The sequence below is a fragment of the Heptranchias perlo genome, chromosome 22 (genome assembly GCF_035084215.1).
Source record: "Heptranchias perlo isolate sHepPer1 chromosome 22, sHepPer1.hap1, whole genome shotgun sequence".
Classification (NCBI taxonomy): domain Eukaryota; kingdom Metazoa; phylum Chordata; class Chondrichthyes; order Hexanchiformes; family Hexanchidae; genus Heptranchias; species Heptranchias perlo.
Window position 1 is genome coordinate 23690697 of NC_090346.1, and position 22215 is coordinate 23712911.

A 22215-nucleotide genomic window follows, 5' to 3' on the forward strand; every position below is an offset into this window, starting at 1 on the left:
TATTAGAGCTAGTGTGAAATCAGGAAGCACTTTTTCACACAAAAAGCAGTGGAAATCTGTAACTCTATCCATCGAAAGGCTGTGGATGGTAGGTCAATTGAAATTTTCATGACTGAGATCAACCGATTTATCAAGGGCTAAGAATCAAAGGTGGATAAATGGAGTTGAGGTACAGATCAGCCATGATCCAATTGAATGACAGAATAGGCTCGAGGGTCTGAATAGCCTACTCCAGTTCCTATGTTCCTAATCTGAATATTGACCTGGTCGTATCTATATCTAATACATTTACACCTGTCAAACCCAGAAGTATTTCCGCTGGACAAGTAAACTCATCAGTGGCACCCCCCCCCCCCCCCCCGAGCCAATAACGTCTCAACAAGTAAACTCACTCCCTTCAACTTTCACCCAGTTCTAACCTCCCTTTCCTTGCTAAGGTCCTTGAATGCATTACTGTAACCCAGCTCCACACTTATCTCTCCCACAATTCTCTATTTGAATTCCTTCAGCTATGTTTCTGTCCTGCCTACAGTACTGAGACTATCCTCATCAAAACTACCAATGACATCCATTGTAATACGTGTTATCCCTTCTTGAAGTCACTACGATGTTCAACATAGTTGATCTCTGAATCCTCCTCCACTACCTCTCATCTATGATCTACCCCAATGAAATTGCCCTAGAATGGGTTCCACTCCTTTTGTCCTGGTGTATCCAACACAGCTCCAGCATTGGTTTCACCTCCCATCCCTGCATGGTTACCTTTGGAATACCTTACGATTCTCTGCTTAGTCCTCTCCTTTTCCTCATTTACATCAATAGATGCATGGAAATTGACCATGTGCTTACAGATAATGCCCCTCAGATGAAACTCAGCTCCACCTCTACTATCATCCTTGACTCCATAGTCATCTCTGTTTTGTAAGATTGTTTGTCTAACATCAAGTCCAGAATAAGCCAGAACTTCCTCCAATTAACCATTGGGAACATCAAAGCTATCTTATTCAACTCCCACCAGAAACCCTGTGCCTTTGTCGCTGACATCACCTACCCCCCTGGATGCTCACGTAGTTTGAACCAGACAGTGTGAAACCTCAGTGTGTTGTTCTGTTGTTAGGAGTTATGAATTACCCAAAATGCCTCTCCCGTTTCCTCCCCAACCTTCCTGATGGAATTCGGTTCTGTAGTATAATCCAATTGTAGCCAAGTGCATCCCTCCAGGAAGGCTAGCCTCAAGTATGGAAGTGCTGGATGGAGCTATTTCTGGTAATATAACAGAAGTTACATAAACGTTAGTTATGCTTCATATTCAGTATTGGCTGTAAGTTCATTCAGGGACACTGAGGAGGAGCCTGTGTTGTTCAGCTGCCCTTTCTGTTGAAGAAATTGTGCTACCTTCAGTAGAGTTTCATAAAAAATATTAATGAACGGACTAAATAAGGATAGCAATAAATTAAGCAAATTATTAGCCAATAAGGACATAAAGACAAAGAAAAAATCAGGAATGAGAAAAAGCTATTCAGAAAAGACATTTATCTCTCTAGTACATTAACTCTTCCATTATGGTATCTAATTCTATTTTGAATAAAGACTATTTTCCTGATATATGTTCTAAATTTATGTTTGGCTAATTTATATCTATTGTTCTGGTTCTAATTTCTCGGTGCCTTGTATATAAATACATATGAGTTTTGAGTCCTTCACACATCAAAGCACCAAATTTTAACCATAAGAGAGGGAGGCACTTCATGCTGCTTTCTTATGACATGGAGCCTAGAATTTACAAGCTCCTCCCAATCTGTAAACTTCCCTCCCCAGTAGCAATTAACTGCTAATTCATTCCAGGATTCTGCTATTAACAGCAATTAGACAAAGTGGTCTTGAAGAGATAAATCCAGATTATCTCTGCACCTTAGCAATGGAATAATACATTGTATGCTACATAGTATAACGTTGCTGTCATTAAAAAATAACCTGTTGTCTGACATTTCATAAGCAATGCCGTGGGAGATCTGCTGTAATCATGTTGAGCACCACTTGGAGGAAGCACTGAGGGTAGCAAGGGCACAGAATCTACTCTGGGTGGGGGACTTCAATATCCATCACCAGTAGTGGCCCGGTAGCACCACAACTGACCGAGCTCTGAAGGACACAGCTGCCAGACTGGGCTTGTGGCAGGTGGTGAGCGAACCAACACAAGGGAAAAACCTACTTGACCTCATCCTCACCAATCTACCTGTCGCAGATGCATCTATCCATGATAGTATTGGTAGAAGTGACCACCACACAGTCCTTGTGGAGACAAAGTCCCGACTTCACACTGAGGACACCATCCAACGTGTTGTGTGGCACTACCACCGTGCTAAATGGGATAGATTCAGAACAGATCTAGCAGCTCAAAATTGGGCATCCATGAGGCTCTGTGGACCATCAGCAGCAACAGAATGGTTTTCCAGCACAATCTGCAACCTCATGGCCCAGCATATTCTTCACTCGACCATTACCAACAAGCCAGGGGATCAACAATGGTTCAATGAGGAGTGTAGAAGAGCATGCGTTTGCAACCATCTTCAGCCAGAAGTGCCGAGTGGATGATCCATCTTGGCCTCCTCCCGATATCCCCACCATCACAGAAGCCAGTCTTCAGCCAATTTGATTCACTCCACGTGATATCAAGAAACGGCTGAGTGCAATGGATACAGCAAAGGCTATGGGCCCCGACAACATCCCGGCTGCAGTAATGAAGACTTGGCCTGTAGCCAAGCTGTTCCAGTATGGCTACAACACTGGCATCTAGCCGACAATGTGGAAAATTGCCCAGGTATGTCCTGTCCACAAAAAGCAGGACAAATCCAATCCGGCCAATTACCGCCCCATCAGTCTACTCTCAATCATCATCAAAGTGATGGAAGGTGTTGTCGTCAGTGCTATCAAGCGGCACTTGTACACCAATAATTTGCTCACCGATGCTCAATTTGGGTTCTGCCAGGACCACTCGGCCCTAGACCTCATTACAACCTTGGTCCAAACATGGACAGAAGAGCTGACTTCCCGAGGTGAGGTGAGAGTGACTGCCCTTGACATCAAGGCAGCACTTGACCGAGTGTGGAACCAAGGAGCCCTAGTAAAATTGAAGTCACTGGGAATCAGGGGGCAAACTCTCCAGTGGCTGGAGTCATACCTAGCACAAAGGAAGATGGTAGTGGTTGTTGGAGGCCAATCATCTCAGCCCCAGGACATTGCTTGCAGGAGTTCCTCAGGGCAGTGTCCCAGGCCCAATCATCTTCAGCTGCTTCATTAATGACCTTCCCTCCATCATGAGGTCAGAAATGGGGATGTTTGCTGATGATTGCACAATGTTCAGTTCCATTCGCAACCCCTCAAATAATGAAGCAGTCCGTGCCCGCATGCAGCAAGACCTGGACAACATCCAGGCTTGGGCTGATAAGTGACAAGTAACATTCGCGCCAGACAAGTGCCAGGCAATGACCATCTCCAACGAGAGAGAGTCTAACCAACTTCCCTTGACATTCAATGGCATTACCATCGCCGAATCCTCCACCATCAACATCCTGGGGGTCACCATTGACCAGAAACTTAACTGGACCAGCCACATAAATACTGTGTCTACAAGAGCAGGTCAGAGGCTGGGTATTCTGCGGCAAGTGACTCACCTCCTGACTCCCCAAAGCCATCTACAAGGCACAAGTCAGGAGTGTGATGGAATACTCACCACTCGCCTGAATGAGTGCAGCTCCGACAACAATCAAGAAGCTCGACACCATCCAGGACAAAGCAGCCCGCTTGATTGGCACGCCATCCACCACCCTAATCATTCACTCCCTTCACCACTGGCGCAACGTGGCTACAGAGTGTACCATCCACAGGATGCACTGCAGCAACTCGCCAAGACTTCTTTGACAGCACCTCCCAAACCTGCGACCGCTACCACCTAGAAGGACAAGGGCAGCAGGCACATGGGAACAACACCACCTGCACGTTCCCCTCCAAGTCACACGCCATCCTGGCTTGGAGATACATCGCCGTTCCTTCATCATCACTGGGTCAAAATCTTGGAACTCCCTACCTAACAGCACTGTGGGAGAACCTTCACCATACGGACTGCAGCAGTTCAAGAAGGCGGCTCACCACCACCTTCTCAAGGGCAAAAATGCTGGCCTCGCCAGCGACGCCCACATCCCATGAACGTATAAAAAAAAACCGCAAGAAGCTCAACACCATTCAGGACAAAGCAGCCCACTTGATTGGCACCCCACCCACCACCCTAAACATTCACTCCCTTCACCACCGGCGCACCGTGGCTGCAGTGTGTACCATCCACAGGATGCACTGCAGCAACTCGCCAAGGCTTCTTCGACAGCACCTCCCAAACCCGCGACCTCTACCACCTAGAAGGACAAGAGCAGCAGGTACATGGGAACAACACCACCTGCACGTTCCCCTCCAAGTCACACACCATCCCGATTTGGAAATATATCGCCGTTCCTTCATCATTGCTGTGGCAAAATCCCATGAACGAATAAAAAAAAATTTAATTATTAAAGGTATCGGCCCAGGTTTTCCACTTCCATGCTCGTGATTTTTCAACCACTAAAATGAATGGCTGGAAAATCATGGGCTGGTGAATGTAGATGCGTAAAACCCTGGCCATTAATTTTACATCAAGTTCCATAAATACTCAGTGTTTATAAATGGGATTAATACAGGCTGGTGTGGTGGAATCACAATTTGATCCACTGTGTAGTGATAGACAGTGCTCCACATGGTAAGATACCATCATAGCTGTGCTATTGTGGGAGGACACATGGTTGCTAATAAGCAGGATAAACTACATGGAGAGTTACCCCAGGATACTCTCTTGTACCTCTTTAGCATCTGGTTCGAAGCATGTTGAAAAAGGCCTGGATTTAGGTCGTCCTCCTGCCACCTCAGTTAGGAATGGTGTGTGATAAGGGAATTATAAATTGTTGAAGCACTTTTCCACCATAAATGTTAATTCTGGTAAAGGCTTCATGATCTGAGGTGCATACTTTCTGGATTCCTTGTTAATAGGGCCCATGAAGGGGAGAAATGACTGATTGACTGATATTGTGCTTTGTACTTTTTCAGGCAGCCTCTGGCGGACACTTTACCAGCCTGTGGAACTGAAGCATGTATCAGTTTCCTAACGGAAATTATTTTGTCTAAAGACCTGGATAAAGATAGAACAGACACTTTTCTGTGGTCGTTGGCTTTCATTCCAGAACCTACAGCACCGATGATCACCACAATTACTGTGAGAATTTGCCCTTTTATTTAGTTCAGTTTTAGAAGTTATTTGTATTTTTATTATAATGTTTTAAAATTGCTGGAAGAGAAAAATAGCTCCTGGTGCACAATAGGGGACATACGCAATGAACATTACTTGGAATTGCAGTTAATGGTTTGCTGATTAACACAGGATAAACAGCTGGTTGGGAACACTATTGAGGGTTAAAAAGAAAATTACGGAAGGAAATGATTAAATATTCTGTAAAACTTTCTAGTATCATGGGAATCATCTACTTAATGAGAAATAATAGAGGTCATTCAGTTAAGATAGATATATTCTAACATTTCTCTCAATTACCTTGGGCAAGGGGAAGGAAAAACTTAAGATTAGATAAATTGAATGGAGACCATGGTAAAGAAAATTGTACATGGTCTGTCGAAGGATAAGGCTGGAGGACCTCAATATCCTATTTTTATTGGTTCTTGAGATGTGTGTGATGCTGGCAAGGCTACAATTTTTGCCCATCCTTAATTGACTTGATTTGTATAACTGAGTGACTTGCTAGGCCATTTTGGAGGACATTAAGTCAACCACGTAATGGGGACAAGAGTCACGTATAGGCCAGACCAGGTAGGGGTGACAGATTCTCTTGTGTGAAGGACATTAGTGAACCAGTTGGGTTTTTATAACAATCCAGTGGCTTTCATGGTCATTTTTTTCTGCTAATAACCTACAAATTACCTTTTATTTCATCCCATGTTGTTTTATTTGTTATCAAGTGTGACGCAATTGAGACAATGGGGTTTGTGGAATTACAGGTACAACAGGACAGTATCAGAGGTGCAATATTACAAAAATTAGCTTACACGTTCTGACAGAGTATGCAGGTTACATGAACACAATTTTCGAGAGATCCACATGTTAATGAGTTACGAAATAAGCATGTTATCAGCATTACTGACCGTATGGCACTGAATCAATTCTGTTTTCTTGCACAGAAATGAGGGACAGTGGGAGATAGAATTGTATCAGTGACTGTGCTACTATGTATCTTCAGTTACTGGAAAGTGCCTAGTCTTGTAAGCCTGATTGGTTTTAATTCACAGGCCCTGATGAAATCACCAGATGCAAGAACGCAGATTTTTCTAGGAGCTTCTTCACTGGTACATAACTTTTGTTCAAAAAACAGTAGATGTCAAATAATACCTGAGGTACAGGAGTTCATGAAGATTCTGGAAAGTTATGTACAAGGAAACTGCAAAGCACGAGAATCTGAGAAAAAGGAGAAGGTATGAGTATATGTTGTACAGGCCTGTCATATTTTGCAGTGAGTATCCTCACCCCTAATGCTCCCATTTATACTTGTTTTTTCATATTTGAAAAATCTTTGTACAGAACAGAATCTAATAAGCTACTCAGAACTACTTTCCATGACTACCATGTTAAGAAAATGCAGTTTATAAGCATATATTTCAGAAAGATAGGAATTAATTCCAACGCGCAATAAAATAAAAAGAGACCAGCATGTTAAAATCTACATCATAAAGGTGTTAAGCTCCAATCAAAATTAAACCAACAAGTAGTAGAATATTAATAACACATTAGCCAATCATTCTCCCTCATTTGTTTAACCTCCATATATCTTAGGATAAAATTCATTATCTACCAGCAGAAAAATTACCAGGACAGTGTATTTCTAAGTATTTATATACACTTAAAAGTCTTGTCAGAATTCAGGAGTCATGTAATTTTCCTCTATTCTAATGTCACATAAAAGTCTGTCCTGCAAATCAGTCCCCAATTATTTTTGGATTTCAGATTTGCACCGCAAATAAATTTCCAAAGACTTTTGCTTACTGAGCACGCGGTTAGGAAGGTATAATTGTTTCTAAAGCTTAGCGTTTTATCTGTACTTCTTTAAAAGCTTTGACATTGTTCAAAAATGTCAGCACTGAGCTGAGGGATCTAAAATGTTTGAATTTTCTTTTGTCTTACATAGAATTACATAGAATGGACAGCATGGAAACAGACCATTCGGCCCAACAGGTGTTTATGCACCACACGAGCCTCCTCCCTCCCTACTTCATCTAACCCTATTAGCATATCCTTCTATTCCTTTCTCCCTCATGTGTTTATCTAGCTTCCCCTTAAATGCATCTATGCTAGTCGCCTCAATTACTCTTTGTGGTAGCGAGTTCCACATTCCAACTATTCTCTGGGTAAAGGAGTTTCTCCTGAATTCCCCATTGAATTTATTAGTGACTATCTTATATTCATGGCCCCTAGCTCTGGTCTCCCCCACAAGTGGAAACATCTTCTCTACGCCTACCCTATCAAACCCTTTCGTAACCTTAAAGACCTCTACCAGGTCACCACTCAGTCTTCCCTTTTCTCGAGAATAGAGCTCCAGCCTGATCCATCTTTCCTGATATGTATAACCTCTCAGTTCTGGTATCATCCTGGTAAATCTTTTTTGGACCTTCTCCATTGCCTCTATATCCTTTTTATAATATGGAGACCAGAACTGTTCCCAGTTCTCCAAGTGTGGTCTAACCAAGGTTCTGTACAAGTTTAACATAACTTCTCTGCTTTTCAATTCTATCCCACTAGAAATTAACCCCAGTGCTTTGTTTGCTTTTTTAATGACCTTATTAATCTGCATCGCTACTTTTAGTGATTTGTGTATCTGTGTCCCCAGATCCCTCTGTTCCTCTCCCCCATTTAGACTCTTATTATCCAAGCAGTATGAGGCCCCCTTATTCTATCTACCAAAACATAATACCTCACACATCTATATCGAAATTAATTTGCCAATTACACGCCCATTCTGCAGGTTTATTAATATCTTCCTGTACTTTGTCGCAGCTCTCCTTGGTATTAACTATACCCCCCAATTTGGTGTCATCCGCATCAAGTGCCATTTTGTAGCCCTGTGTTATGTTTTGTCTGCTAGGATTTTTTGTGAACAAGTCTTTAAACTTAACTGGAGCATCCTGTATAAATGTCTTCAATAAATAATAAAGCTGGTTAAAATAAAAGGTACAGTATTAGTTGGTTAAACTAAAAGCATGAAGGCAGTGTTAATGCATTACCATGGAAACAGAGTGCTTACATAGTCCTTCTGCATTAATTATTTAAAAAGCATCAGAAGGCCTTCATTTCCATTTTTCAGTGAATAGATTCAATTGAGATTAACCTGAAAAACCATATCAGTACAGTGGAACCTTTCATTAGAATGAAAGGGCATGAAGTTGAAGAACTTCAGTCTGAAATGCGATATAAATGTGTCAGTATGATGTGCTGTACTCTCTTCTAGTCTTCTCCAAAAATATACCTTAACCCCAATCTCAGAAGAGCAGCCCTCTGCATCAGTATGAATTTTTCCTCTTTCTGCACCAGTCGTTCTTAGGGCCTCACTGTGTCTGATTGCTAATTTATTTGAATTATGTTGGTTTTGTGACCCTCCACTTACTAGAAACTGGACTGCGACTCATTTGGGACTCTTATAATCCACAGAAGAGACTTTCAGTCAAAGTCGATTCAAACTACGTTCCAGAAGGAGAAGGACAATGTGCTAATTCACTATTCAACCCTTTGAAATGCCTTTAAAATAAGCATTACTTGTAAATCTTTTAAAATAGATTTCGCTTATACGTGAACGATAAACGTTTTACGTCTTTGGCTCTTTAAATTATTAAGGAGAATATGGGAGCTGTAGAGCCTTGAAGAGCCTTTCCTGTATTAGAGACTACCCCCAGCTCCTGCACTTAACCAGTGCAATATACATATTTAGGTACAGGCAACTGTTTAGCCTCAACGCCAGCTGGTTCTGTTCTAGGAATCTATATTCAAGCTCACTGTTAGGTTCAGCACAGCAGAGGTAACTTTCTGACTTCACGCTCCCAGCAGGGAGCCTCGCTCACTGAAGGCACATACCAGAAATCTGGGCATGCAAGACACATGATTTTCCAACCACTTAAGTTAATGGTTGGAAAATCGTGTACCCTGTGTCCAAATTTCCGATATACACTGACCATGATCGAAGCTCCATGATGGAAACATAGGGCAGAATTTTAACTGAAAGACGGATGGGTTGGGGGTGGGAAGGCATTGAAAATTGCAACAATTTCAGACCTGCCTCCAACCTGTCCATTTCTGGTTTTCACCGGGGCAGGACGAGGGGTGGGCAACCAACTCGCTCCCAGGAGGCAGGTTGGTCATTAAAACCTTTCAAGGAAACTGCGGGCCTCCATTTTGAAAGGTTTTGCAATTTCAATCCCTGGGGGCCAGGATTCCCGGGCCTTCACCTTCACGCCACATGAGAGGAGGCGAGAAGGCCTAAAACTGCAGGTCAGTGCCTTTCTGGCACAGCTTGTGGGCCCGGAGAAGCAGGAGTGCATCCCCCAGGCCCAACAAGCCTACCTGCAGCAACCCTCCAACGATCGCGTGGACCCCACTCCAACAATCTCCGATTTCCCCCCCCCCCCCCCCCCCAAAGATCGCAGACTCCCCCCAACCATCGCGGAGCATCGCGATGACCAGCGATCCCGACCCCCACCCCCTCAACCTCGGTGACTGACCCCCGATCCCTCCCCACATGACTGACTCCTCCGATGACTGACCTCCCTCTCCCTTGACCCCCATACCCATCGGTGCCCCCATGCCCATCGATGCCCGCATGCCCGCCGTGCCCACGCATGCCCCCCCCCCCCATCCTTGCAATCTAAGACTTACCTGAAGACTTACCTTTTCACATCCTCTTCCTTGCTCTGCTCCTGTCTGACTGAGGCCAACCCGTCAATCAGGCCGGCCAGTTGGATGCCAAACCGACAAAAAAAAAGACGTTCGAAAGGTCAAAATCATAAGGACGTCCGGGAAACCCATACATCCGGGTTTCCCGTCCACGATTTGACCCCCAACCCCCCTCGCCCCTGGGTCAAAAGCCTGGCCACAAAGTCAGTAAATTACATTTTGTCATGTTACAGTAAGTGGATGGGATATTTTCTATTACAGTGTCATATGTACTTTTTCAGTTGTTTAATGTTCAATCTGTGTTAAGAAAAATGTGAATGATGGAAGTTTGTATATTTTTTATATAATCTGCAGGTGTTGATGTCCCTGAGATCAGTTGGAAATGCTGGCCTTGCTGCCAGTGCTATGATCCCATCACTGAATGAATGTGTACAGTCTAAAACCAATCTGCTGGAAGTACGACTTGCAGCCATTTATGCTTTCAGACGCATTCCCTGTGAAGCTGACGTAAGATAACATTTCACAACTGATTGTTTATGTATTGATCCGTATAGTGAGGGATTTTGTCATTCTTGGTTGAATTTTGATTGTTTTTAACAAGTGTACAATTCTGATTTAAAGCTTCATACAAAAATCTATTTAAACCACCCTGACTGTCTACAGACCATTTTGTTTCATTTGTCTGATGTGATTTCTTTGTTCTAATGGATCTTTGTCATCTCAGTGCTGCTGTTTGTGTTTTTAGCGCTCTGTGTTAGTTCAGCTGTATCAAACAGCGGATGAAGATGCAGAGATCCGAATAGCTTCTTACTACATAGCAATGAAATGCCCCAGTGACCAGCTCTTTGAAACAGTGGGACTCACCCTACGGGACGAAAGATCCAGTCAAGGTCGGGAAGTCAATACATTCTAAAATTTACAACTAAGCACTACATACCAGCATTTTAAATCATTTCTGAGGGAAAGAGGTGCTCAGTGGGTTCTACATATTGCCTGTTAATTTATTATTATTCCTCCTTATTGTCAATTCAGTCTTTAAAATTAGTCTCTACTATATTTTTAATGTGACAACATTACTTTTATTGTCATTTGCTGTCTACTGTTATTTTTTATTTAACAATTTTACTCTAGGGAAACATTTACTTGTCATTTTTGTTATATTGAAGTGTTTGAGTCTCTCTCTATGAATAATGTAATCAAAAATTCTCAGTAATCAGTCAGAAAGTAACTGAACAATATCATTGACTTTATTGTAATATGACTTATTTTGAATGTTTGTTGAAGAAAATGCTAAAAATCTTAATGCTACAAATTAAAATAATGGGTTAACAGCAACTAAAAGTCATTTAGATCCTAGTTAGTTTATAATCTTCATAATTTTGGAAAAGTTACAAGATGATTCTAGAAAGTTACAAGGTGGTTCTAACCGTAAAGTAAATTAACTGAATCTGACATCTTGGCTTCATCACATTGGAGCTGATATGTTGGCCTCGATTTTAATTCGGGGCGGGATTGGTGTATGTGGGGTGGACCAGGGCAAGTGACAAGCTTGCATGCTGAGGCCCGGAAAGATTTTAGCTCCCGGATCTTAGGAACATAGGAACAGGAGTAGGCCATTCAGCCCCTCGTGCCTGCTCCGCCATTTGATAAGATCATGGCTGATCTGTGATCTAACTCCATATACCCGCCTTTGGCCCATATCCCTTAATACTTTTGGTTGCCAAAAAGCTATCTATCTCAGATTAAATTTAGCAATTGAGCTAGTATCAATTGCCGTTTGCGGAAGAGAGTTCCAAACTTCTACACCCCTTTGTGTGTAGAAATGTTTTCTAATCTCGCTCCTGAAAGGTCTGGCTCTAATTTTTAAGACTGTGCCCCCTACTCCTAAAATCCCCAACCAGCAGAAATAGTTTCTCTCTATCCACCCTATCTGTTCCCCTTAATATCTTATAAACTTCGATCAGATCATCCCTTAACCTTCAAAGCTCCAGAGAATACAACCCCAATTTGTGTAATCTCTCCTCGTAACTTAACCCTTGAAGTCCGGGTATCATTCTAGTAAACCTACGCTGCACTCCCTCCAAGGCCAATATGTCCTTCCGAAGGTGCGGTGCCCAGAACTGCTCACAGTACTCCAGGTGTGGTTTAACCAGGGTTTTGTATAGCTGCAGCATAACTTCTGCCCCCTTGTACTCTCGTCCTCTAGATATAAAGGCCAGCATTCCATTTGCCTTCTTGATTATTTTCTGCACCTGTTCATGACACTTCAATGATCTATGTACCTGAACCCCTAAGTCCCTTTGGACATCCACTGTTTTTAACTTTTTACCATTTAGAAATTACCCTGTTTTATCCTTTTTTGATCCAAAGTGGATGACCTCACATTTGTCTACATTGAATTCCATTTGCCACAGTTTTGCCCATTCACCTAGTCTATCAATATCGCTTTGTAATTTTATATTTTCATCTACACTGCTTACAATACCACCAATCTTTGTGTCATCAGCAAACTTAGATATGAGACTTTCTATGCCTTCATCTAAGTTGTTAATGAATAATTGAGGCCCCAAGACAGATCCCTGCGGGACTCCACTAGTCGCATCCTGCCAATATGAGTACCTACCTATTATCCCTACTCTCTGTCGCCTTTCGCTCAGCCAACTTCCTAACCAAGTCTATACTTTTCCCTCGATTCCATGGGCTTCTATCTTAGCTAACAGTCTCTTATGTGGGACCTTATCAAATGCCTTCTGGAAGTCCATATAAATAACATCCATTGACATTCCCCTGTCCACTACTTTAGTCACCTCTTCAAAAAATTCAATCAGGTTTATTTACATATACAAGATCAGAATCCCACCTGAATCACTGCCTGGCCGGCGGACTTCAGGTGGCCACTGCCGGGACCCTGCGGGAATGGTTCCTGGCAAGTCCATTGGAGGGCTCCGGGAGGTGAATCCTCGCCAAGTGAGGGGGCAGGGCAGGGCAGGGTGGCCCAAGGTTTCCTCGTGAGCCTCTTCTGGCCCTGGTTGTTGTTCTCAGCAAGCTTGGCCTAGGGGGCAGCCACTTCTGCTCCAATGCTTAGACCTCGGGTTAAAATGGCAGATTGGGCTCTGATGGTGACATCGGAGCCTGAGCTGCATATTTAAAGAGGACTCCATCGGGTTGGGTCGGGTGTCCTTGCCACCTACAATTTAAAATTGCAGGCACATGGGGGTGGGAAAGGAATGGGTAAACCCCCTGCTCCATTTTAACTGCCCCCTCACCTGGTGTTCGCCAGACCAGGTGGGAGGGCGAGGGAGTTAAAATCGAGGCTGTTATTTCTGTCAGTAGCAAAAATATCGTGAAGATTGTGACTAAATGAGTACAGATGAGAATATTTTGTAATTAATATTATATTTAATTTCCATTTATCTAGCAAAATTTGATCCATCATATGCTGAATTGAAATTTATTTTCTGCGGAGCCAGTTATTATTATTCAGAGCAACATGACTGACTTTCATAATTTATTTTTAGTGACCATTTTCTTTCATCGCCATTAAAATGTCATCATCGTCCATTAATGAGAAGCATTTTCAATAGGTTTAGAAATATTTTGGTTTTTATACCTGATGACAGGCGGGATCACAGAGTGGAATCCTGCACCAAACATGTTATAAATAGACCCACACATTGGGCATGGCTTTGACCCCGAGCCCGTAAGAGGGCGGGGGGGTCAAATTGCGGACGGGAAACCCGGAAGTATGGTTTTCCTAGATGTCCTTACGATTTTGACGTAAGGACGTTTTTTATTTATTTTTGTTGGTTTGCCGTCCGACTAACTGGCCTGAGTGACAGGCTGGCCTCAGTTGGACGGGAGAGCAGCCAGGGAGAGGACGTATTCAGGTAAGTCTTTAGGTAAGTCTTTGTTTGCATGGATGGGGGGTTGGCATGGGGGCATGGGTTGGCACAGGAGAATGGGTTGGCATGGAGGGAGTCAGTCTTGGGGGAAGGGATCGGGGGTCAGTCACGGTGGGGGTGTCGGGATCGGGGTCATCATGGGGGTCCGCGATCGTTGGGGGAGGTCGGAGATCGGTGTGGGGGGGGGGTGTCCGCGATCGTTGGGGGGGGGGGGGACGCTGCAGGTATGCTTGTTGGGCCTGGGGGAAGCACTCCTGCTCCTCCGAGCCCAGAACCTGTGCGAGAAAGTTTTAAGCCTCTCACCTCCATTCAAGTGGTGTAAAAGAGAAGGCCCAGGAATCCCAGCCCCCAGGGGTTGAAATTGGAAACTCTGGAAAAATGGAGGCCCACAGCCTCCTTGAAAGATTTTAATCACCAACCCGCCTCCTGGGAGCGGGTTGGTCAATGGCCCCTCATCCCGCCCCGATGAAAACCGGAAGTGGACGGGTTGGAGGCAGGTTGGGGGCGGGTCCAAAATGGTTGTGATTTTGAATTCCCCCCCCCCCCCCGACCCCAATCCACCTGTTTTTCCCTTTTAAAATCATGCCCATTGTATTTGAGCATTGAAATGTGTGTTTCCACAATGTGTTGACATGTGAATCATTCTTTGTAATTTGACGTTTAATTTGTTTTCTCAGTGGGCTCGTTTGTATGGACCCATCTGTCTCAGCTGATGGAAACTAATGACCCCCTCAAACAGCAGTTTAGGGAAACTCTTCCCAATTACATCATCAGCAAAGACTTTGACCTGGAACACTGGAAATATTCATCATATGTGGATGCCACCTTCCAGTCAGGTATTGTGCCGATGTGTTGATCTGAGCACGTCAATTATTTTAAAGGAAATGTCCGTTAATTCTAACTCAAATGCATCCCCATTCGTAGAGTTCGCAGAACTAATGGCAGCAAAAAAAGATCTTTACATATTGTAATTTCCTAAGAAAAAAAATGTATTTCAGGACTAATAGTCATGCCGCCACTTAGAGCTTTAAAAGTTTGCTTTGGGTAGTACATAACAACTAGTTAATAAATAACTGTAGTTCAGGTCTTTATATTTTGGCAAGCTTCTGACAAAACTGGTATAACATCCCACTGGAATAAGCTGTGCTGCTGGACTTAAGTACTGGTGCCTGATACGTGGCTTCATGTCAACAGAATTACAATTTGTTTTTGGCGCACAATAGTCTCACTGCTTGTGGAACTGTGCCCCTAGTATAAGTTGTTGCCTTAAGGGAGGAAGGATGAGGGAAGAGAAAAACTGGACAGAAAAATTTACAGCTAAAGTTGAGGTCCTGAAATGAATACATTGCTTCTGGATTGCAAAGGCATCCGTTCTGCACATGTCATGTTGTTGCAACACAGTGTTGCAATCATTGAGCCAACAGAGTTCAGTTTTCAAATCTTCATCCCACTAAGTTGGTAAGAATTGGAACCTTGTGAGCTCCAGTGTGCAAATGGTGAAGATGATGTGACTAGTTTGTTATATTTGTGCTCCGGGATTATATTACTGCTCAGCACAGCAAAACTGTCCATTAGTAAACAGTCCAGTATTGCAGATAATAGTGTAGAGCAGAATCAGTTGATATTAATTGCAAGAAGAAGGAATAGAGAGTGTTCATGATTGATAATTGATTAATGTGTCACCATTAATATGATTGTTTTTGATAATCTAGATGCTTAAGATAACTGTCTGTGATATTTCATAATCTTTGATACAACACACATTTAAAATTGTTTATTTGCCAATAGCAAAACCACATAAAACACCATCTCTGTAACACAATTCCTTCTTGACTCTAACTCACATTGGGCACTTCCTCAGGGCTATTTCTGCTCCATCGCCATAATGTTAGCAGGTACCCCGTTTGTGTGTGAAACTGGGGTTCCCAGCGACATTACAGCGGCAGAGCGGAGAGAAGCCCGGAGGACATTTCCGCTGATGATTTTTGCTTAATTTCTTGGACAGCCACGTTGTAAATATTTACCGTGCTTGTGCTACTAATAATGTGAAATAAATAGTTAAAAAGATTAATTTGAAATAAATCACAGGATTTTAAAATGCTTTTACCTGCCCACTACCTGAGATTTTGTTACATTTCAATTGTTGCAGAACCATTTTCTGTGGGGGCAAACACAGAAGCAGCCCTCGTTTTCTCTCCAAAGTCCTTTCTACCCCGCTCAGCAATGGCAAATCTTACCATACATGTGATGGGTTATGCTGTCAATCTACTTGAGGCAAGTTACATTTGATCAAACTGAATGTTTTTTAGTTAAATATTAGTTAATCTTCTGAAGTCAATTCAGTTTGTTTTTATTGTTGCAGATACTTTGCCCCAAAAGTTATTCAACATTAGTCTGGTCCCCATTAGTATCACAATCACCAGTAATGTTGGTATAAAATGTTTCTGGAACAAGTCGCTGTTGAGTAATCTCTCAGCTTTTGTTTGAACTTCACAAGCTTTCCCAACTAGCTGTGAGTGTAAGCCACATGCAACACAATTCTTTGAGAACTTGTCTGACATTTATGTAATGTTACTATCACCGTCTTTAAATGCCTCTTTAAGAATGTAGTTTTGCTGATTTTGTGTACAGTTTTTCCCAATACGAACTGATTAATTAATTAACCAACTTGTGTCTTTGTCAGGAAAGGGTTACATTTCTAGGATATGATCCAGCATTAATTTTTGATCCCCTTCAATAGAGTTTATTACAGTAGATCTTCACTGTGTTGATACCTTTTATACACCACTGCCTGTGATATGACATTTATTATGTCTCACTAACAAAGGTAAGAATAATGAAGGGTGTGAAAGGAGGAAAACTTTTTTAATCCCCTTATTGACATTTACCTCAGTTTCATTCAGTCTCAAAATCTTTTTGTTCTGCATCGAAATTATTGCCCTGAAGGCAAAAAAATTCAGGCAACAACTGAAAGTTCCAATTAGTATATGTACTTTTGTTAATTTTTTTTTCATCTAAAGGCATTGATAATTTATCTGGAGCTTACAGGGTCTGTTTCAGTAGTCAGGTTTGTTTCATACCAAAATATTCCCTGGTGCACTGAAACATGCAGGCCTAGATATTCCAGTTGTAACACTGGCAGGCGCCCTTTTATTTTAGTGGGGTTCTGATCAGAAAGCCCAGGCTAGAATAAATACCTATCTTTCCGTTCAATATTATCTAATTAACCAGCCTCTTTATTACATATGTTTTGCACAGTTTGCAAATCCAGGGTTATATAAAGAGTTTGTTAAAATTTAACTTGTTGATCTCCCGTGATTTGCAAATGGGGAGTCAAGGCCAAATAGCAAAACTTATGGCAGTTTGGGAAGCAAAGAAGTAGGGAGTTGGTAGGAGCAAAGGAATTTCTCTACAGTACAGTCCGAGAAGCAAGGAGACAGAAAACTCAAGTGGCACAGAGCCACTACTGGCAGGAAGGTGTTATTCCAGTGTGACAAGTTTACATAGGCAGTTTCCATTATAAGTGTGGACATAGGAATTTATAATGGAAAAAGTTGACACAAATGTGTGACAAAAACGTGACCACAGGAAATAATATTTTCTAGACAGGAAGTGCATGCCGACTTAAAATGTTTTACATGTATAGAGTGCACTATATTTTTGTCTTCTTAGGGGAAGAATAAATGCTCCGATGCTTCTTCCCCCTCCCCTCCCCAAGATGGAACACTGAAATATTCCATCTACACCTGGATGGGAGCTGCCAAAATTAATTCAACAATCAAGTTCAAAGACAGTTGAGACTGAGATCTGGGGGGTAATTTTAACCCCCAAAAACTGGTGGGTTGGGGGTTGGTGGGAGGGTAAAATAACAGCCTGTTGGGGCGGGACCACATTCCGGCTCCAATGCGCCCACTTCCGGCTTTAACCCAGGCACGTTTGGATGCATGCGCACAACAGACACCAGGAAGTCCCGCCCCCACTTAAAGCCGACAGGCTGATACTTAAAAGGGCAGTGTATCTCATTGAAATAGTTGAGGTACTTAATTCTTTGTGTATTGCAAAAGTTAAATGAATTAAACCTTACCTGCTCGGGTTTCCCATCGCTTCCGATTCACATCAGGCAAAAGCAGGCAGGAAGGGCCAGATCCATGAGGTGAGTGCCTTTATTGCACTGCTTGTGGGCTCAGAGGAGCAGGAGAACTTCTTCCAGGACCAACAAGTTCACATAGCGCAACATGACCAAGCAATCGGCCAACCCCCAACCACCCCCCCCACCCCCACAATGCTGGACCTCCCCGATCCTGATGCTGGACCCCTCTGGTCCCAATGCTTGACCCCGCCCTGATCCCCGATGCTGGCTGAACACCTCCCCCCCCCACCCTCCCCCGATCCTGATACTGGCTGGATCCCCCGATTCTGATGCTGGCTGACCCCTCCCAATTTCGTCCACGACCCCCCAACCCCCCTCTGATTTTTTTCCCAGGGTCCACAATCTCTGTCTCCCTCTTGCCCCCCCTCTCTGATTTGCCGCTCCTTTCCCTTCCCACCTGTCAATCTGGCCGCATGGTGCGTGGGAAACCCTGAAGCGCAAGTACTCACCTTCAATTGAGTTGCGATTGCAGATTGCAGTGCACTCATTTGGCTTCCGAGTTCCCCACGTGAATATCTAGGGACGGGCTGGGTTCCCAGCTCCAATTCTGCAGTCGCTCGGCTACTCAGTGCTGCCTTTAAATAATTTGTGTTTATTTATATTATGATGATGGTTTGTGTTATTGGTTCAAATGCATAAAAGGCAATTTTACAAGTCTGTGCTTCAGGAGGGGGATCTCGCACTGTTATCGTATATCAGAAATTTCTTTGAGATTACCTCTATAATATACATAAACTGAATGAGTCAAATTTTTTGACAAATTTTAATCCATTTCTCAACCATTTTTAGTATGTTTTTGCTGATGTCAATTAAGTGTTCAGAAGCTTTTGACATTTGTGGAATGGGTTTCCCAATGAGAATTCCTCCAAAATCTATACTTTCTGGAGGAAGAAGAGGAGAACCAATTAAGGAAAGTGCACCCTGCAGTGCCCTCACATCCACATTTACAGACCAGGACTCACATACCTACAACTGTTAGAGGAGCAGTGCTTGTACAGTCTATGATTCACAATGGAGGCTGTCAATGAGTTGTTCCCCATGCTGCAAAGTGACCTGAATACACTCATTGACACTCAGTGACTGTGACTGTCACAACAATCTTGAACTTCCATGCTTCTGGACAATTCCAAGGTACTACCAGAAACATCATTCATATTAGCCAATGCTCAGTACGTAGATATATAAAGTAAGTGATGGATGCCTTGTTTGCTCAAGTAACCAATTTCATCTCCTTCCAAATGATCGACGAGCAACAGCATGAGAGCACTTGGCAATTTTACTGAACGACTGGATTTATGAAGGCCCAAGGGGTTACTGCACGATTCCACTATCCTCATGAATTGGAAAAGATTTCACTGTGTGCATTTTCAACTCATTTGTGACCATCAGTCTTGGCTCAAATTTCTGTGGAGCGCCTAGAGAAACAGAAGAGGAACAAAGGTTACAATGGTGTCCTTATGAGTAGCCCTCACATATAAAGACTGACATGAGAAAGTTCTGTTAACTGTGACCCAAGATCAGCAGGGAGATGACCCTGGCTGTTACGCCAGGATTGCGTCCACCATGGAACTCTGCTACCGATCCTGCTGATTTGTGGGGTCAGAGAGAGGGGCCTCTAGGAGAAGGGCTTCATTGATTTGGAGAACCATATATGGTGTCACCTGCCGCTAAAGACCCCAGAGATTCTGGGGGATGGATGCTTCAATAAGCTTGGAAATTGGCTAGAACTAGAAGATTCATGAGCCAGGGTTTTACTTATCTCATTGTTGCCATTAGGTATCTAGTCACACCGATCAATGACCATGGTGAAGGAGTGACCAACAGCAGCAGCATGGCTGCAATGGGCACCAGTGTCGGTGCTCTGGAAGAACAATCTGGTTGACAAGCCCATTTATCTTCGAGGGTTTAGGCGCCGATACTGGCCTAAACCCACAGGTAGGCCTCACTTCTGCTAGTTTTGGCCAATTATGCCAGGTGACACCAGGAGTACCTTTGCCAATGCTACACAGAGTCCTGACAAGGCTCGGGTTATGAGAATTAATGGCCTAGTGCTTCGCCATTCCTGATCTACAATTATCGCAATTAAGAACTTCTAGCCCCACATTCCACAATTCCATCTATTTTTTCCATGAAAACTGCAAATCAACGGCCTCGCTAATGATGCCTTACATTTTGGAATAATGAATATTTGTACAATTAAGGATAAGCCTTATGTCATTAAAATATGGTATTAAACTTGTGTCTTTCACCTGAGCAGTTTTTATATTAATATATATATGTACCATTTTTCTGTTGGTATTTGTACAGGTTGGCATTCGAGTAGAAAATGCTGAATACCTTGTACAGAAAATATTTGGTCACAAACAAGCTCCTTTTGTGGACAGTCCCATGAACGTGAAGCATTCAGGGAAGAAATGGAAGATGAGAAATCCAGCTAAATCTTCAGTTCAGTCTCTGGAGAAGAATGGGGCTGTGCGGAGGCACGCTGTCAGAAAGTTTGCAGCATCAAAGCAGCAGGTGGAGAAACCCAGGCTTCAAAAGGCAAAACAAAGCTGTCAGAACGTGGACTATAATAGGATTTATGCAATAGAGGACAAAGTAAGGATGCACTCATCAAAATACTCACTTGAATGGGCAAATATTGTATATAAAGTCTGAACTGATCTAAATTGGGAATCTTGGAGAAAAAACATCAACATACAGTAAATCATCAAGCTGAATCCCTGGAGGGGCTTTCAGTTGTGATCAAATGTTATTTGTACAGGTGACAAAAGTATTACCAAAAATGCACAAATTTTATGCATATTAAAAATGTATATTATACTCAGAAAAAATTATACTGCCCAGAACAGAGTAAAATTTCATTACTATTCTTTTGAAGCCTTGTGCTAGCAGATTTGTAATGTCCCTGGAATAGTGCATGCTGACATAAATAACCAAAGGGATCAGAATTCAATAAATCCACTCACAACTCAAATGCTACCATAACTTCACAAAAGGTTATTCGCGATTCAGTGATGTCCCCGAGCTATTTTTAGAAGCAAGTTAAGTGGTGACTGCAGAGAACAAGCACTTTCAAGGTTTCAGAAGAATCATCTATCTCACAGAGTTCTCTCTTGAACTCCAGCAATACCAAGAGTATACAAACAGTGTTTGGACCATGGGTTAGCTTGAGTTCTACTCTAAATCTAATTGAGCTGAATTTGGGTCAACTTGGTTTCTGAAACAAATGTCCTGAGAACACAAAGACTATGTGCAGGGTATGCTCTTCCATTAAGCTGTGCTGTTCTTCTCACACTTGTACTGCTTTGAGATCTTTATCTTGTTTTACTGGTTTAGTTTACAAAACGAATGGCAAAGAAGAAGAAGAAATTGACTTGTGGCCTGAGCATGAAGATATTTGGCAATGAGCTGAGCTTTTTAGACTGCAGTGACATGAGGACCCAAATAAAACAATACTCCCTTGATGTGGCAGAAATTGCAATCAAGCTCTTAAAGGTACAGGAAGTTTTTAATTTTTGGTCATACATTTTAAATAGTTTAGTTAATACCAGTCTTCGTGAACTGACATTTTAATCAATATTTTACCTAAGAGCAGTAACAAATACACTTATTCTCATCAGGGGTTCTCCAAATTGGCCACCATAACTTTGGCAGAAGATTGGCGGAAAGCCCAGATAGACGCATAAACAGGCTGTCCGTCAAAATTATAGCGGCCAATCGGGAGAATCCGCAAGGAAATTCCCGGCGATAATTTCCCTGCTACTGAACTCAACAGTGCTCTGCAATGATTCTGTTCATCCATTGTTTCTCTTTAGGGTCAAGAAGTACAGTATAACAGAAGGACAAGTCTAGCTACAGAGGAGTTGACATTTTCATCCATTTCAGGCCTCCCTATTAGACTTGCGGTAAATGCATCAGCTGCCACAAATATTAGAATTAAAGGGAATGTAGACCTTAAGCAGTGGACAGACTTTTTCATCACTGGTTTCATTAAGCCAAGGTATGGTCACTAAAATACCTTAGCAAATACATAATAATGGCAACTAAATTTATATTTATTTTGTTTCACAGAGCGTGCAGTAAAACAAAATTGCAACAAATCTGAAAACTTGCATGAAAATAAATGTTGCTACATT

At 42.6% G+C, this 22215-nt stretch overlaps 1 protein-coding gene across 1 annotated transcript in view; it reads left to right on the forward strand.

Moving 5' to 3' along the window:
- The window catches only part of LOC137340963 (apolipophorins-like), a 163479-nt gene that overhangs the window by 82647 nt on the left and 58617 nt on the right, over positions 1 to 22215 (forward strand). Inside the window, exons 12-20 of the mRNA XM_068003772.1 lie at positions 5131 to 5296; positions 6379 to 6561; positions 10379 to 10531; positions 10770 to 10914; positions 14604 to 14762; positions 16076 to 16200; positions 20384 to 20674; positions 21416 to 21574; positions 21895 to 22079. Coding sequence (XP_067859873.1) covers positions 5131 to 5296; positions 6379 to 6561; positions 10379 to 10531; positions 10770 to 10914; positions 14604 to 14762; positions 16076 to 16200; positions 20384 to 20674; positions 21416 to 21574; positions 21895 to 22079 — 1566 coding nt within the window. The remainder of the gene's footprint in view (positions 1 to 5130; positions 5297 to 6378; positions 6562 to 10378; positions 10532 to 10769; positions 10915 to 14603; positions 14763 to 16075; positions 16201 to 20383; positions 20675 to 21415; positions 21575 to 21894; positions 22080 to 22215) is intronic.